Source organism: Prunus mume, linkage group LG1, assembly GCF_029339155.1.
Source record: "Prunus mume cultivar Tortuosa linkage group LG1, ASM2933915v1, whole genome shotgun sequence".
In the NCBI taxonomy this organism is placed as follows: Eukaryota; Viridiplantae; Streptophyta; class Magnoliopsida; order Rosales; family Rosaceae; genus Prunus; species Prunus mume.
Window position 1 is genome coordinate 29,919,156 of NC_142698.1, and position 15,956 is coordinate 29,935,111.

The window sequence follows — 15,956 nt, forward strand, 5'->3', positions numbered from 1 at the left end:
TCTTATAGCTTTCTCTCACAGCAATTTTTAACAATAAGTGATTTTCTCACAGTTTACCAAAGGGGTTGGGTTTCCCAAATTTTTTGAAAAATCACTTATCACCCCAAACAAGCAATGTCAAACGGGCACTAAGGGGTGTATTCAATTTAGATTTTAAAAAGTTTAAAAGTTTAGGTGTATTCAATCATGATTTTATAGAAGTATATTCAATTTTGGGTCTATTCAATTCAGACATTTTAAACTCCATTCAAATTTTAGGCCACGACAAATCTTTGCTTTCCCCCAAAGACTTTGATAGATGTATTATTTTTATTCTCAAGATATAATTTCACCACTAATACTACCACTATCTTATCATGACTATCACCATCAGCGCCACCGCTACCACCACCACCATGATAGTTATCGTCGTCGCCACAACCACCATAGTCATCGCCGCCAGCCCCCAACACCACCACCACCATCACCTACACTGCTTGCACCATCACCGCCACAACCTCCACCACCATCGTCACCACCCTTACCCCTATCTCCACCACCACTACCACACCCACTATCAGCCCCACTGTCACCACCACCATAACCACTGCCAATGTCAACACCATCACTGCCACTACCATCGCCACCACCACCACCATCACTACCACCCTCACCTCCTCCACCACTACCTCCCCAACAAAGCAGGATCGCTACTGCCATCACCACCACCGTCATCGCTACAAACTCCATTAAAATCAATAATAAAATTCTAACAAGCTCAATTAAAATCTATACACGAATTCAATCAAAATCTATGTAGATTTTGTAGAATTCAATCAAACTCAATTAAATTCAATTAAACTCCATCAACTTTATAACTCTTTAAAAATCAATCAAGTATGGAATAAGTTGAGAATTTATTTGTTATAATTGAGGTTAACAATATTAAAGTGAAATTGATCCCATCTGAATCTGAACTGTGCCCACCCCTAGTTTTACTCACTCGTTACTTGGAGATTAAAGAGCATTCATGCCTCTAAATAAGAGGAAAAAGTAAATTTAAGTTTTAGCCAAAAAAAAAAATTTCACTTTTGGAAAAAGCCAAAACTTTTTTCAAGAAGACAGAAAAGCCTTTCAACTTTCAAATAAAAAATGTAACACCCCGACTCCAAATTTATCCCATGTTTTAATTTATTTAAGTGGAATTGAGAAATTACCCGTGGGATAGGGGTATTTTAGTCATTTTCTTATCCAGAAGGAATTTGGGAATTTCGGTTGTACCGTTGCGTAGAGCACGGTAAGATGAGTTCGTAGACACGTAGTGGGCTCGAATCGGAGTTGTAACGAGAGAGATATGGTCAAATGAAGCTCAGTGGCATAATCGTAAATATTTTGAAGTGGGTTTTTGGTTAAAAGACGGAATTGCCCCCGTCTCTCTCTCTCTCTCCAGCGCGTCTCTCCCTCTCTCCTCTGGTTTCGCGACGGCTGGAACCAGCCACGTTTTGGTCGGCCGTGCTCTCGTCCGCCACCAAACTTGAGGTACCAAAATGACCGAGCCGTCGTCCTCTTCCTACCCCATCCAGTCATGCCGCCACCGGGATTTCGCGGAAAATAGAAGAAAAGCTCTGTTTGCCGAAACCGCGGCCGTTCTCCGTCGTCCGGCCACCGATTATGGCAAGTGAGGTATGGTTTCTCACTTATTTTTCAAGCTCTAGCTGATGGTTGGGTAGGTTTGCATCGATTTTGAGTGTAGATCATCCGATTTTCGATTTAGGTTTCGGCCGGTTTTGCGATCGCGATTCCGGCCACCTCCGGTCAATTTTTGGGGTATGCCCAAGAACAAAAGTGACTCCAAATTAGGTGTATTACCTAGGGGAGGAGTATTGGCTCACGATTTGGAAGTTTTCCGGCGATGCGATATCGCTTTAGACACCACGCTGCCGGCCGTGTGGCGGCGTGGGCTGAGGGCTTTTGTTCCCTGTGATCCTCTCGATGTCACGAGCGCGTAGGTGTGCTCGGATCTCATTTTGGATACCGTTAGAGTTCCGAACGGATATCGCATATCGCGTATTTTCGGGTTCGCTAGGTTTGGACCGTTGGATGGTCCTGAAGTTATAATATGTTGATCTAGGTATTACCAGGATCATGTAAGGATTTGACGGATCATAAAATGGAGTCCCGGATACTCCAGAAACGCCAACCCTAGGGTTAGGGTTTTAGTGACCGTCCGATTGTGCTATCGTGAGCGATCTGACATCCGATCTGGACCAAACTTGCAGGACGTGTGTCCTAGACCTTGTAGAACCTATAGGAACTTTCGGATCATGATTTGGAGGTCGTGGGCCCCGCGGGCCTGTTTGACCAAGTTTGGGTAGTTTGACCCTGTGTTGACCGCTAGACTTTCGTTGTAGTTCTACCATCCCAGGAGGGTTAGAATGACCTTAGCGACAGGTCTTGAGCGTTGTCGAGTTAAATGGTTGTTATGCGAATTTAGGATATTATTATATAATTTAAATTGCGGAATTATCAGATGCTATGCCAGGGTTGATGTTTGTATAGGAGTAGAAATTATACATTATATATTAAATTGTGTGGATGTATAAAGGTAAATAAAGTGATTGAATGTTAGCTTACAGTGCTATACGCACTACCCCACGTACCCCCCCATATTGTGATCATGTTGAGGCCTTTAAACCCGTGTGGTGGTGAGAATGTAGCGAGTCCGGTGTGAGGTCGCCGCGCGTCTTTGGATTAGCGGCGTGTTGCGGACCCCATACGTGGCGGGTGCGTCCCGGCGTATGAGGAGAGATATGATTGTGTGAGGTGGTGAGAATGTAGCCGATCCCGGTGTGGTCGCCGCGCGTCTTTGGATTAGCGGAGTGTTGCGGACCCCATCGTGGCGGTGCGTCCGGCGTATGAGGAGATATGATTGTGTGAGGGTGGTGAGAATGTAGCGAGCCCGGTGTGAGGTCGCCGCGCGTCTTTGGATTAGCGGCGTGTTGGCGGACCTCATACGTGGCGGGTGCGTCCGGCGTATGAGGAGATATGATTGTGTGAGGCCGGTGAGAATGTAGCGTGCCCGGTGTGAGATCGCACACGTCTTTGGATTAGCGGCGTGTTGGACCCCATTCGAGGTCGGGTGCGTCCCGTCGTATGAGGGGATTATGTGATATGTTGATGAATTCTCACGTGTCGTAGGTTTATCCGGCGTGCGGATAGGTCCCATAAGTAATTTTGGATGTTTCGGTGTATGGGGAGATATTATGATTGTGTTTGGTGAGTTGTGATGATTAAATCCTAGAATGTATGAATTTGTATGGCTGTAATGGTTTCTCTGATATTAGGAGCCAGGATAGATATGAAAGAGCTACGTGTGACTTGATCCCTTAGTAGTACGTAGGCACTGAAGTTACTAGGTGCAGCCACAGATTAGACCCCACTTAGGTGGTCTTATTGAGATTGGTTTGGACCTCATTGTTGGTCCCAAAACTTGGTTGAATTGAGGCTTGTCCTTGGGACTAAGTGAGTGAAGGTGGGCATGAATAGATTTTGAATTTGTTATATACATGTTTGATGTATTAAGTTATTTTAAAAACTTGGTGGGCAGTTCTGCTAGAATCATTTGAAGGCCGGAGACCCTTTATGTAAATTGCATGAGATTTTATTGTGCGTGCTGCCGGTTGGGTTATAAAATGCGTTTTGTGCAGGTGAAAATTTTGGGGAAATGTTCAATTTACGGGAGACTCTGCGAAATTTGTGAAAGTCTCGTGCCCTAAATCCTCTATGGTAGCGAGGACATAGATTTAAGGAGTGAACCGGCGTGAGTATGATGCCGGGTCTCCGTAGGGTTAAATCTCGGGGTTCGAGAAATTGGGACGGGTCTGTCAAAAAACATGCAAATGTAAAAGATTCCTTAGAAAATCCAAAAATAAATAAGGGTAATTTTATCCATTTTAACTTCTTTTACAAAAAATTTCTCTTTGTGTTTTTTCAAAGTTCCCCCTATTTGAAAATAGTGACCGCAAAGCATCGTAGAAAGGGTTTTTTTAATATATTTTTTAAGGTTATATTTTTGTTGAAAACTTTAAAGAAGAAAGGGGATTTATCCAGTACAACTGAGCAGGACATATCAACCTTCTCTCTCTTTTTCTTTGGAGCTCTGAAAATGGCGCAACCTCAGTAGCCATCATCTGCCTTGCCCTTCCTCCTCCAACTTTTGCAACAAAATGCGCTCAAAGGACAAAATCGCCTATTTTTACGACGGTACACTTCTCTCTCCTCCTCCAACCCTAACCCCTCACCCCAGCAAAACTTTCTCTGTCTCTTTGTGCTTCATAATCCCTTTTGGGTTTTCTTTAATTATGGATTATAGCTTTTCTTCGAACATTTAGTTTTTGTAATCATATAATTATGGAAAGTTGAGAAATTGAGTTTCACAATAAAAATGGGTATTGCAGGGGATGTGGGTAGCGTCTACTTTGGACCGAACCATCCCATGAAACCACACCGACTATGTATGACCCATCATCTTGTCCTCTCATATGACCTCCACAAGAAGATGGAAATTTATGTTAGTATCCCATAATACTTCTGAATTTGTTTTTGTTTTTATTTATTTCCACTTTTGTTATTGTACTGAGTAATAACTGGTTTCATTTTTTGTATCATTGGGTATGCAAGTTTTGACTTTAAGTATCAATCTTTTTGTTGATTATTATCGTGTTTCTCAGCGGCCCCATAAGGCCTATCCGGTGGAGCTTGCGCAATTCCATTCAGCTGACTATGTCGAGTTTCTACATCGGATTACGCCTGACACACAGCACTTGTTCTCGAATGAACTGGCAAGATGTATGACTCTTGGATATTTATATATTGTTATTTTTTGCTTGTATGTGTGCATAGATTGTTCTTGTTATGAGCTTCAACACAAAAAAGTTAAGTGAGGGTATTTCGCCAGAGCTGTAATAGAAAATTTGATCATGAGATAGGATTGTTCACTACACTTACAGAATACTAAAAAGAAGAAATCATGATTGACCCTCTTATGCAGGGATGGGGAATTTTAGAACTTCCTGAGGGCACGGTTGAGCAGAAGTGGTGGAGTCAAAATCAATTGGATGACCTCTGACCGTGTTTCTGGTTTCTGATTTTTGGCATGGTCAACTTTAATGTTTAACAAGTTATTAAACCACAATATTGAAGTTCTCCTTGACCCTTTTAATGCTTACTGATTGCTCTTATGCGAGTTAATATTATCGCTCAATTACATGTGAATCAACAAAAAAAGGTTGATCTGGTGTTAATCAACAGCCCATGTTAATTAGTTTAATTTCAATGAATAGGTTTTGCAGAAAGGAAATGTCATTGACTGCACAGTTAGGTTCTGGGAATCACCAATTCAAAATGTTTGTTATACCTTTCTGTGTTTTTGCTGTAATAGAGGATGCTAAAAAAAACCTCTGATTGGCTCTACAACATAAATTTTCAGTTATTCTTCTCTTTGAGTGGCTCTCGTTTGCTTCCTACATGAGCACTTCAAAGATCTAACTTGGCTGCAGTCACTGGAATCTCTATCTAATGTGCTTTTTTAATTTACTGATTCTTTCTGTTTTTCACTATGCCAGATAATCTTGGAGAAGATTGCCCTGTATTTGATAACTTGTTTGAATTTTGTCAAATTTATGCTGGTGGAACAATAGGTAATTCTAGTTATATGAAGTCAAAAAAGTGTGGGTTCTGACTATTCTGCCATATGTACTGATTGAATTTTTTTTTTACAGATGCTGCACGTAGGTTGAACAATAAACTTTGTGACATTGCTATAAATTGGGCTGGCGGACTACACCACGCCAAGAAGTGCGAGGCATCCGGATTTTGTTACATCAATGACTTGGTCTTGGGGATCTTGGAGCTTCTAAAACATCATGCCCGAGTATTGTACATTGACATAGATGTGCATCATGGTGATGGCGTAGAAGAAGCTTTTTATTTTACTGATAGGTACATAACCTGTATATTATAATATGGTTAAGGAATGTGATAGTTGAATAACACTAGAATTATGACAATAATAAAGCTAACCTTAATGTTAGCAAAATTACCTCAAATTTTTAGATGCAATAATAGATGTACAATAATTGATTGTGTTGATATAAGTTTAGTGCCTTTTCTGGACAATTTTTAACTTGCTAATTGTTGCATCTATGATGTTGAAACTACAAGCAAAAGGGTGTTGGTAATAAGAGATAGAATTGTTGCTGGAGAAGATAAAAGTTTGCATTCCTGTATGTAATATACTATTTATAGATGAACAAATTAGTGTTTTAATATACTATCTTATGCATATGGTATTTGGGAATTTGGTCCAATAATGAATTGTTAAATCTTTGTATAGCTTAATTAGTTATTTTATCTATCAAAATTCGTCAAAACAAAAAGTTCTTATCAGAAAGTAATGTGATTCCTCAGATAAGACCTGGGTTGGTTAATTAAGGCATGTAAGAGTCAATAACACTCACCATTATTTATACAGTTTCTTTCTTCAGATTTTGATAAGCTAAGTTGCATCCAACCTATTTATCTTTTACTCAAGAATTGCAGTCTTGGTATCTGTTTTCTGCTTGTTGCCAATCCTGTGATAAAATAAAAATTCAAAAGTTGATAGAACTAGAATTTGCTCTCCAATAGTGACAAATGTTCTAATTGTTCAGTTACCAGAATTTTTAATGTTGGTTTTGTGATTTTGTTGAACTCTAATCGAATCACTGAAATTTGATTGACAGGGTGATGACGGTTAGTTTTCACAAATTTGGGGATATGTTTTTCCCTGGAACGGGTGATGTTAAGGTAACTTTTTAAACCTTTTTGTTTGTTTTTTGTAGTATTTTCAATGGTGAAAATTGTTAATCATATGTGACACATGGTAATAAGTTAACAACTAGTTAGCATGCTTGCTTTTGTTTTTTTTTTTTGGGTCTTGCATTCATGTATATGACAATATGGCATGAAAGATTTACATTATATAACCTGTTACCTGAGGTGTTGTATTACTGGAAATGTTTTATGTTCCGTTGCTAGTCTTTAAAGTTGAAATTTTAATGGTATTTATTAACATTATTTATTTTGAAGGAAGTAGGAGAAAGAGAAGGAAAGTTTTATGCCATCAATGTCCCACTGAAGGATGGAATAGATGACACTAGCTTCAATAGACTTTTCAAGACTGTAGGTTCATTTAGAAAAGCAGATTTTTGTCTTTTGTTTTCGCTTGATGGTGTCAAGTGTAAAACTTTACTTGCAAACTTCAATTTTGTAGATTATTTCCAAGGTTGTTGAAACATATCTACCAGGCGTGATAGTTCTCCAATGTGGGGCAGATTCTCTTGCTGGAGACCGCTTGGGCTGCTTCAATCTCTCCATTGATGGTGCGTATCTTATTGTAATTGAAGCATTTTTTTTTTGCTCCTCTTCAACCATGTCATACTTGTTTTATTCTTCAATTATTAATGGTTTCAAGCTATTTGGAACTTTTGGTAGTGGCATATGGTTTGTGGTAAAATTTACTCTCTGGTGTCATTTGAATCCTTCTTACAGGTCATGCTGATTGTGTTAGGTTTGTGAAGAAATTCAATTTACCCTTACTGGTATGTTCTTCATTGGACTGAATCTTACCTGCCTTTCATCAATGTCATACATCTAGCATACAGAGGGAATGTTTTCTGCCTACAGGTTACAGGAGGTGGTGGATACACGAAAGAGAATGTTGCTCGGTGTTGGACTGTTGAAACTGGAGTTCTTCTTGATTCAGAACTTCCTAATGGTAGAGCAAGTGATTTTTGTTTTATCAAATACACTCTATTTCTGCCACTTTCATTTAATTTTTTTTTTAATGGAACAGAAAAACTTCATTAACACAAGTTAAGAAAAAATCTAGGTAAGATAACCAAGCTGATATGATCTTGGCTTCATAAACCAATGCTGAACATAATGTTGTGCATTGTCTTTGTATAGACTTTACGATAAACTATTTCTTCCCTCTTCTTTTTGGGGCTTGCTGGGAGCAGGTAGATATATTGCATAATCATGATAATTATTTTCTAGGTTACATTCTTCAAGCTGATTGTGACATTTTTAATGTTTCGGTTAATATATCCATAAGCATCTGGAACGAAATATTAAAAAAAATTATTTCAAAAGCACTGTTATACTCATAATATTGACATAACTCCCTCACTCTCTGAGATTTAAAAAAACCATTCATATCTAATTTGAAACTTTAATGATATTTTGATATTGATCCCCATGGAGAATTCCTGAGGCTGTTTCTCCTCTTTCTTATAAAAAATTAATTTGCTTCCAAGAAGTTTGTCAGAATGTGAAATGGCATTCAGCGTGCATATCTTGATATTAATAAGGATTCGTGCTGGAATAAATAAATGCTGTTTCAAGACTCATTGATAAATAGAATTGGTTTTATATTCAGTTGCTCTTATTCTAGATCCTGTATGATATTTTAAGTTGTTTTGGGTTGTTATGCAGCTTTGTATATGACTTATCTTTTTTAACTGTCATGGCATCGGAGGGTTGAATGACCTATACCCTGCTGGTTCCTGTGTGCATATCTTCTCGCTAGCCAGCAGTGACCTGCATGCATGACTGTTGACAAGTAAATTCCTGTAATTAATGGTTTTATTTTTGGGAGTGTTTTATTTATATGTTGTATTTATTTAGGTAACTAGGCAATGATCATGGCATTGGAAGTTTGGATAACTTATGCTCTGCTGATTTTTGTGTGCATTTGTCTTAGCTGGCTAGCAATGACTGCATGCACTTTTATATGTTACTCTTTCTTTTTGCTATCGTCTTGTTGGTCATGGGCTTCTGAATGTAATTTTTTTGGCTCCTGAACTGCTCGTGTAAGATGTGTGCTTAGTTCAACTTTTGGCTTTTCATTAATATTTTCTTCTCCATGTATTTTCTGTTTGGATTGATTGGTAATTCTTCTATTGTTGGAGATTTTTTTTTTCTTTTTTCTTTTTTGTATTGGATTAATTGAAAATGAAAAAAGAACAAATTCTTGTGAGGAGAATCTTACCACTCCAGTGATAGTTTGAGTATCCTTTTTTTAAAAAAAAAAACATGTGGGAGTCCCTTTCAGTACTGTTCTATTCTGGACATGGATGTCTTATTTGCCACTACCATTTTTCTTTCTTGCAGAGATCCCGGAAAACGAGTATATCAAGTATTTTTCTCCCGACTTCTCTTTGAGGATTCCAAATGGACATATAGTATGTCATCAATTAGAATTCATAATTTTGCATTATACGTTTTTTAAAAGGTTGGATTTTCTTTCTTTGAACCAATTTGATTGCCACAGCTGATGTTGGTAGTATGTAAAAAAGGATCAGTTTAATAGGTAGATATTGAAATACTTAAAACTTTGTCATTGCTAGTTTTTCAGTTTTCCATGATTATTCAGAACAGCCTTAATTCCTTTTATTTCTTTTGGGTGTGCAGGAGAACCTAAATAGTAAATCCTATATTAGCACGATTAAAACGCAAGTCTTGGAAAATCTCCGTTGCATCCAACATGCTCCTAATGTACAAATGCAAGAGGTAAGCAATGTGTTATCCAGTTATCTGGCATGTTACCTTATCAGTGTCAATCTGGCACCACCCATAAAATAATTTTTTTTAAAATTTTAAAATCCACTTAGTCACTGGTTTAGATTGACAGTCGAGCAACATAATATGTCAGAATTGCATAATCTTGAAATCCTAGAAAGAATTATGCTCTAATGTGATGTGGTTCACTCATTTCAAGTACCGTGAAGGACAATATAAGTTAAATCTATAATGCTATGTGAAACTCATAGAATCTATGCTTGCATGAGAGATCCAAGAATCATGGTCTGTTAGATGTATTGATTGGGGCATTCCATCAACTTAAGTGACGATATTTTATGTGTCATTTTCTACCATCCCTTAGATTATAAAATGGCAGCATATCATACTTAGACTGCAGTCAGGATATAAGTTGTCGTGACTTAGGATGTGCTCACCATGTTAATATGATACTCCAAGAAAACTGATCACCGATGGGTCTCCCATATAATCCAGATTGATCCAACACAACTGGTGTGACACTCAGTGCGCACTTTCACACCATATACACAGAACTGGGGTATCAAATAGGTTATCGTTAGGGTCTAAAGTCAAATCTCTCAAATCCTTGTCATGACTCAGATTTGTGTTACGTGGCATGCAGTTTCCTTGATCCCACATGATGGTATTAGGTTGATTCTGATACCATTTATCACAACTCAAGGATGCATTCACCCCATTGACGTGATATTTGAAAAGGCTAGTGACTGATGAGACTTCTGGTAATGGTTTACATAGCTAGGTCAACCAATGCAATAATTGTAGGACTGAACATGCTCAGACACTGATATCCAAGTAGAACTAATATACCATATAATTTGACTTGAATCATTGTGTTGCCTATTGCAGGTTCCACCTGACTTTTATATTCCCGATTTTGATGAAGATGCGCAGAACCCTGATGAACGCGTGGATCGTGAGTTAAATTCCTTGAATTATTAGCACTCACGCTAGAGTGCACTAGTATGTTAGGACTTGAAATCTGTTGATTTTCTTTCAGCTGACTCTTCTTAATTTTATGAATTGTTGTCCTCCCAGAGCACACCGAAGACAAGCACATTCAGCGTGATGATGAATATTACGAAGGAGACAATGATAATGATCACAACATGGATGATGTGTAAAATTGGCATGAACACCGTTTATTCTTTTGGACATAATTTACTTCCTTTTCAGTAAGGGAATGTTTAACTAGATACTGAATTATGTTAAGGCCTGTTCATCAAGAAACAAGGAATTCACAGATGTGCCTGTTCATATTGGTTTTGAGTTATTCCAGTGGGTCAGAGGTGTTCATCTTACGCTTTATTTGATGTACAGATTCGGCATGTTTGTGAAATTTTAGAAGCACGGGAACTGATAGAAGCTATAGAAAGTTGGCGTTCTTGGCCTTTTCTTTTTGGGGATTGAGGGCGCCAAATTGCTTCTTTCAAGTCAGTCAACTATGAAATCGAAGCCTTTATAAATTAAAACCTGGTCCTTCTCCACCTTTCCTTGTGGGCTGTCATTTAATTCTTGCTTTGCAAGCTTTGATTTTATCAAATTTGAGTTGCAGCATTATACATTTTATTTTGGGTTATTTACTTAAATGGTCCTCAAATTAATACTTGATTTACATTTTGGTTTTAAACTAAATTATTTGTTCAAATGGTTCACCAACTCTTTATTAATTAGCTCTTCGGTCTCCGTTATATTTTTTGTTAAATTTAGTAATGTGAGTAGCACATGCTATATTTGTGGGTGTAAATAAGACTTTTCACAACTAAAAATTAAAATATATAATTAAAAAATACAAAATACAAAATATTCTTTATTTTTAAAATTAATTAAAAACTATAAAAGAATAAAAAAAACAAAAGTAACCCTAAAAAAACAAAAAACTCTCTCTCTCTCTCTCTCTCTCCCCAATGACCACCCTCCCTTTCCCTCTGTATTTTCTTCTCCCCAACGACCATCCCACCTCAGCTGCAACCCACTCTTGATCCTTACCCCCTCACGACCTTCACATGTGCTCTCCCTCTCCCTCTGTATTTTCTTCTCCCTAACAACCATCCCAAATTTCACCACAACCCACCTCGATCCTTACCTGCGACCTTCTCATGTGTTCTCCCTCTCCTTCAGATGTTCTTCCCCAACGACCATCTCAACCTCAGCTGCAACCCACCCCGATCCTTACTCACGACCCAACCCCATGACCACTTCTTGAACACAATAGTCGGAGCTGATTTCTCGACCTCCAAACCCTAATGATGATGTTGCAGAGGAGGAGGATGGGACATGGGGAGGGGACATAAGGTGGGCTATGGGAAAATAAGATGGGGCGCTGGGGCAATGGGGTTATCGGGTTGGGGATTGGGATGGGAGTTGGGAAATAGGTTTTTTTTTTTTTTTTCCTTTTGATTTTTAGTTTTTAATTTATCTACTATTTTATTTAGGCTTATTTATGTACATGCCCCATGTGCTTTCGAACTTGTCTCATATTACCACATGTATTTGCAAACGTCTCAAAGTACCGCCAACCTTTTAAAAACTGTCTCACGTTACTCGTTCTCACGCTTTTTAGACGTTCCGTTACCAGTGTTGGGCCCCATTTCATTTTAACCTTTAAGCTCTTCGAATTGGGGTTTCTCAGTTCTAACAAAGGGGGAAATTGGGTGAGAAAGGGAAATTGGAGAAGAGGGCTTAGGGTTTGTGAAAATCTGAGGTTGGCTTCGATTTTGGGAGAATCTAGAGTAGAAATCATTGGCTTGGCGTTAGACTATAAGACTAGAAAGTGCGAAGATGGTGGTGCTTAAAGAATCTGGCAGTTGTCAACTCATATGTAAGTGAACCCATTCTCACTCGATTTTCTTGATTTTGGCATGAGCATTGAATTGCTGTTAAGGTTTTGTTTTTTGGTTTTTTGTATACTTTTTGACTCTGTGGTCTTGGTGTGATCATTGTGTGGTCCTTGCGTGTTCCTAGTCTGGTGTGTTGCTGGAGTGTTTTTTGGTTTTTTCATATACTTTTTGACTTTGTGCTGGCCCCAATACACCTTATGTGGTCATTGTGTGGTCCTTGTTTTGTCTTTGTTACCTTTGTCTATTTGTTAAGTGAATCTTCCTCTTACACAGATAAAGATGCTGATGAGGTTGTCACATTTAAGTTTTTCCATGGAGGTAAACTAGTTAAAAATAGAAAGAATAGTGAATGGTCTTATTTGGGTGGTGAAGTCAGTTGGTTTGATTATTGTGAGGTTCACTATATGTCCATGTTAAAGCTATTTGGAATGACTAAAGATTTGGGACATAACGATGGGTATGATGTGAGTTTTTATGGTGAAGAGTTTGGAACTGGTAGACTCATTCAAATAATATCAGATAGTTTGCTTTTAGCTTGTATGAGCACGTTACCTAAAAGAAATAGCAGGATGATAGTTTTGTACTTGAAAGTAGTGAGCCTGAATTCAAGCCAAGTGGAGAATGATACTAGTGATCAAGAATATTCCTGTTCTGAGGATGATGATAGCAGTGATCTAGACTTTGAAGACAGTGACTATGCACAGAGTGATGAAGAGATTGACTTATTGAAGAAGGATGATAAGTGGTTTGAAGGTTATGTGGATAATGATTGCATTGACAATGATTCTAATGTAGAGGAAAATGATAAGTCAGACAATGGAGAAGAGTCGCCTACACTTATCTGCCCAAATAGCTCTTCAAGTGAAGATGATGCAGTAGGTGAACTAAGAAGGAAGAAGAATAGGACGCCAAAAGGTGAAGATTTCAGACCTGAAATTGATATGGCAAACCCAGGTTTCAAAATAGGTTTAAAGTTTGCAACTGCCGAGTTGTTTAGAAAAGTTGTGAGGATATACTCCATTAATTGTGGAAGGGAGTTGATATTTATGAATAATGACCGTAACAAAATAAGAGTAGTCTGTGAAGAGGGCTGTCTTTTTGTTATCCATGCTTCAAGTGTTAGTGGTAGCATTTACCTGCAGGTGAAAACCTTTAATCCTACACATATTTGTAGTAAGGAGACTAAAAATATACATGTCACTGCTGGCTGGTTAACTGAAAGATATTCTAGGCAGTTAAGGCTCAAGCCAAATTGGACTGCTTCTTCTTTTGCAGAGCAAGTTCACCAAGATTATGGTTACAGACCATCTAGAGCAACTATGTACAGAGCAAGAGCCATGACAATTGACCTTGTAGAGGGGTCTTACAGTAAACAATATGAAGTAGTGTGTGATTATTTTCATGATTTAAGAACCAGAAATGTGGGAAGTACAGTTATCATTATATCTGAAATGGAAGGTGATAGGCCACGGTTTCAGAGAATTTACATATGTCTTGCAGCCTACAAGAAGGGGTTTTTAGATGGTTGTAAGCCAGTGGTTTGCTTGGATATGTGTCATGTCAAATGGCCTCACCCTGGGCAAGTACTTTCTGCAATGGGAGTTTATGCAAACAACGGAATATTTCCACTTGCCTACGCATATGTAGATATTGAGAGCAATTCAACGTGGCTGTGGTTTTTAGAATTATTGAGTGGTAATCTGAATATTACGAATATCTATGGTTATGTATTTATGACTGACAAACAAAAATGGTTAATAGATGATGTGGATGCTCTATTCCCTCATGCAGAAGCGTAGACATTGTTTGAAACTTCTATATGGAAACTTCTATTTGGAACACATAGGTCTTGCTTTGAAACATCAAATGAAAGCAATTGCTAGGGCCACAACAGTGCCATGGTTTCATGTAGAGATGAGAAAGATGTTGAAGTTGTCTAAACCTACACATGATTGGCTTGTAGAGAAATATCCTAGGCATTGGAGTAGGGCATATTTCAAGAGTGATTCCAAGTGTGACATGCTTATGAACAACCTATGTGAGGCATTCGACCGTAGCATAATGGATGCCAGAGACAAGCATGTTTTGCTAGAAAGAATTCGGTTGTATATAATGTTGTTGATGATTAAAAGAAGGATTTTTTGTGAGAAATGGCATGGACAAATTGGGCCAAGAATTAGAAAGATATTAGAGAAAAACAAAGGAAAAGCTCAGTAGTGCATTCCTAAGGCTGCTGGACAGAATAAGTTTGAAGTAATGCACCATAGTGGCCGCAACTTTGCTGTTGATTTGAATGCCACTCTTGTTCATGCCATGCTTGGGATTTGAATGGAATACCATGTTTGCATGCTTGTGTTGCAATAAGTTGGTTTCATGGGAATCCAAAGGACTTTTGTGATGCAGTGTACAAGAAAGAGGCTTACTTGAGAGCCTATGAACCAATGATTATGCCTATGACTAGCCAAGATTAGTGAATGAAGATTAATTTACCTTCATTACTCCCTCTGAAATACCACAAGCAGCCTGGTAGGCCTAAGAAGACAAGAAAACAAGCTGTTGATGAACCTAAACAACCTGCTAATCCATATAAGCTTCCTAGGTATGACATCCCTTTAAAGTGTGGCAATTGCAGTGGAGAAGGGCATAATCGAATTAGTTGTAAGGTATGTGTCATTATAGGCTTATTGCTTTACATTTAAATGTATTTGATTTGGTTTCTGACTTGATGACTTTGCTTATTAGGAACCTAGAAATCCCAACATAAAGCCTACTAGAAAGAGGAACATTGCCAACGAAAAACTTGCAGTAAGTGCCACGATTTCAACTATGTTTTCACCAATCAAAATTTTATATCATGGAAACTTCTAATAATTATTTGTTTTAGGTAAGAAGGAGATATGGTGGAGACCAAAGTAGCGGACAACAGAGTATGCAATTAAGGCAAAGGAAACAAGCAAGCAGTTCCCAAGGGCCTTCTTAATCCCAGGCATCTCAAGTAGTTGATGCTTCGCAATCTCAACCATCTCAAGCAGCTGATGCTTCTGAATCCCAACCATCTTAAGCATCTGAACCTGCCAAACTATCTCGAGTACAACAACGTAGAAGGAGAATGAAAGATCAACAGAGGAGTCATTTTGTCAAAGATCTTTTTTTTTCATCCTTGAATGTTGTGGAAGACTTTAATGGTCCAGACATGTTGGGGAAGACTTAAATGTTGTGGAACACTTTTTTTCATCCTTGAACCTATTATAGTTTTGCAACCTGTTTTGGTTTGTGCATATATTCCTAAGGCTATTATGGTTGGAACCTATTTTGGAACCTGTTTTGGTTTGTGCTTATATTCCTAAGGTTGTTATGGTTAGAACCTGCTTTGGAACCTGTTTTGATTTGTGCTTATATTTGATTTATGGGATTATTGATGTTTGTTATGGATAATTGACCATTTGATAATTGACCATTTAGTATGTCACCATTTGT

At 38.2% G+C, this 15,956-nt stretch overlaps 2 protein-coding genes across 7 annotated transcripts; both read left to right on the plus strand.

Moving 5' to 3' along the window:
- Positions 1 to 4,066: 4,066 nt before the first annotated feature.
- HDA9 (histone deacetylase 9) lies at positions 4,067 to 10,940 on the plus strand. Of its 6 annotated transcripts, none has more exons than XR_016126251.1 (15): positions 4,067 to 4,242; positions 4,437 to 4,549; positions 4,710 to 4,827; positions 5,604 to 5,678; positions 5,760 to 5,979; positions 6,762 to 6,825; positions 7,108 to 7,200; positions 7,292 to 7,400; positions 7,570 to 7,619; positions 7,705 to 7,795; positions 9,193 to 9,391; positions 9,493 to 9,591; positions 10,244 to 10,361; positions 10,489 to 10,555; positions 10,678 to 10,831. XR_016126251.1 is itself a non-coding variant. In XM_008229171.2 (14 exons), the coding sequence occupies exons 1-14, from the start codon at positions 4,206 to 4,208 to the stop codon at positions 10,761 to 10,763; spliced, it is 1,293 nt and encodes a 430-aa protein (XP_008227393.1). In that variant the 5' UTR covers positions 4,073 to 4,205; the 3' UTR covers positions 10,764 to 10,940. The 6 variants fall into 6 exon arrangements, 2 of the variants coding, with proteins under 2 accessions (XP_008227393.1, XP_088906990.1); XR_016126252.1 differs by having other exon boundaries at positions 4,068 to 4,242; positions 9,193 to 9,313; XR_513747.2 differs by having other exon boundaries at positions 4,069 to 4,242; positions 9,193 to 9,263.
- Positions 10,941 to 11,939: 999 nt separating this feature from the next.
- Positions 11,940 to 15,744, plus strand: LOC148921554 (uncharacterized). The gene is made up of 3 exons (XM_089041575.1): positions 11,940 to 15,142; positions 15,222 to 15,284; positions 15,364 to 15,744. The coding sequence occupies exon 1, from the start codon at positions 12,677 to 12,679 to the stop codon at positions 14,276 to 14,278; it is 1,602 nt and encodes a 533-aa protein (XP_088897701.1). The 5' UTR covers positions 11,940 to 12,676; the 3' UTR covers positions 14,279 to 15,142; positions 15,222 to 15,284; positions 15,364 to 15,744.
- Positions 15,745 to 15,956: the final 212 nt, after the last annotated feature.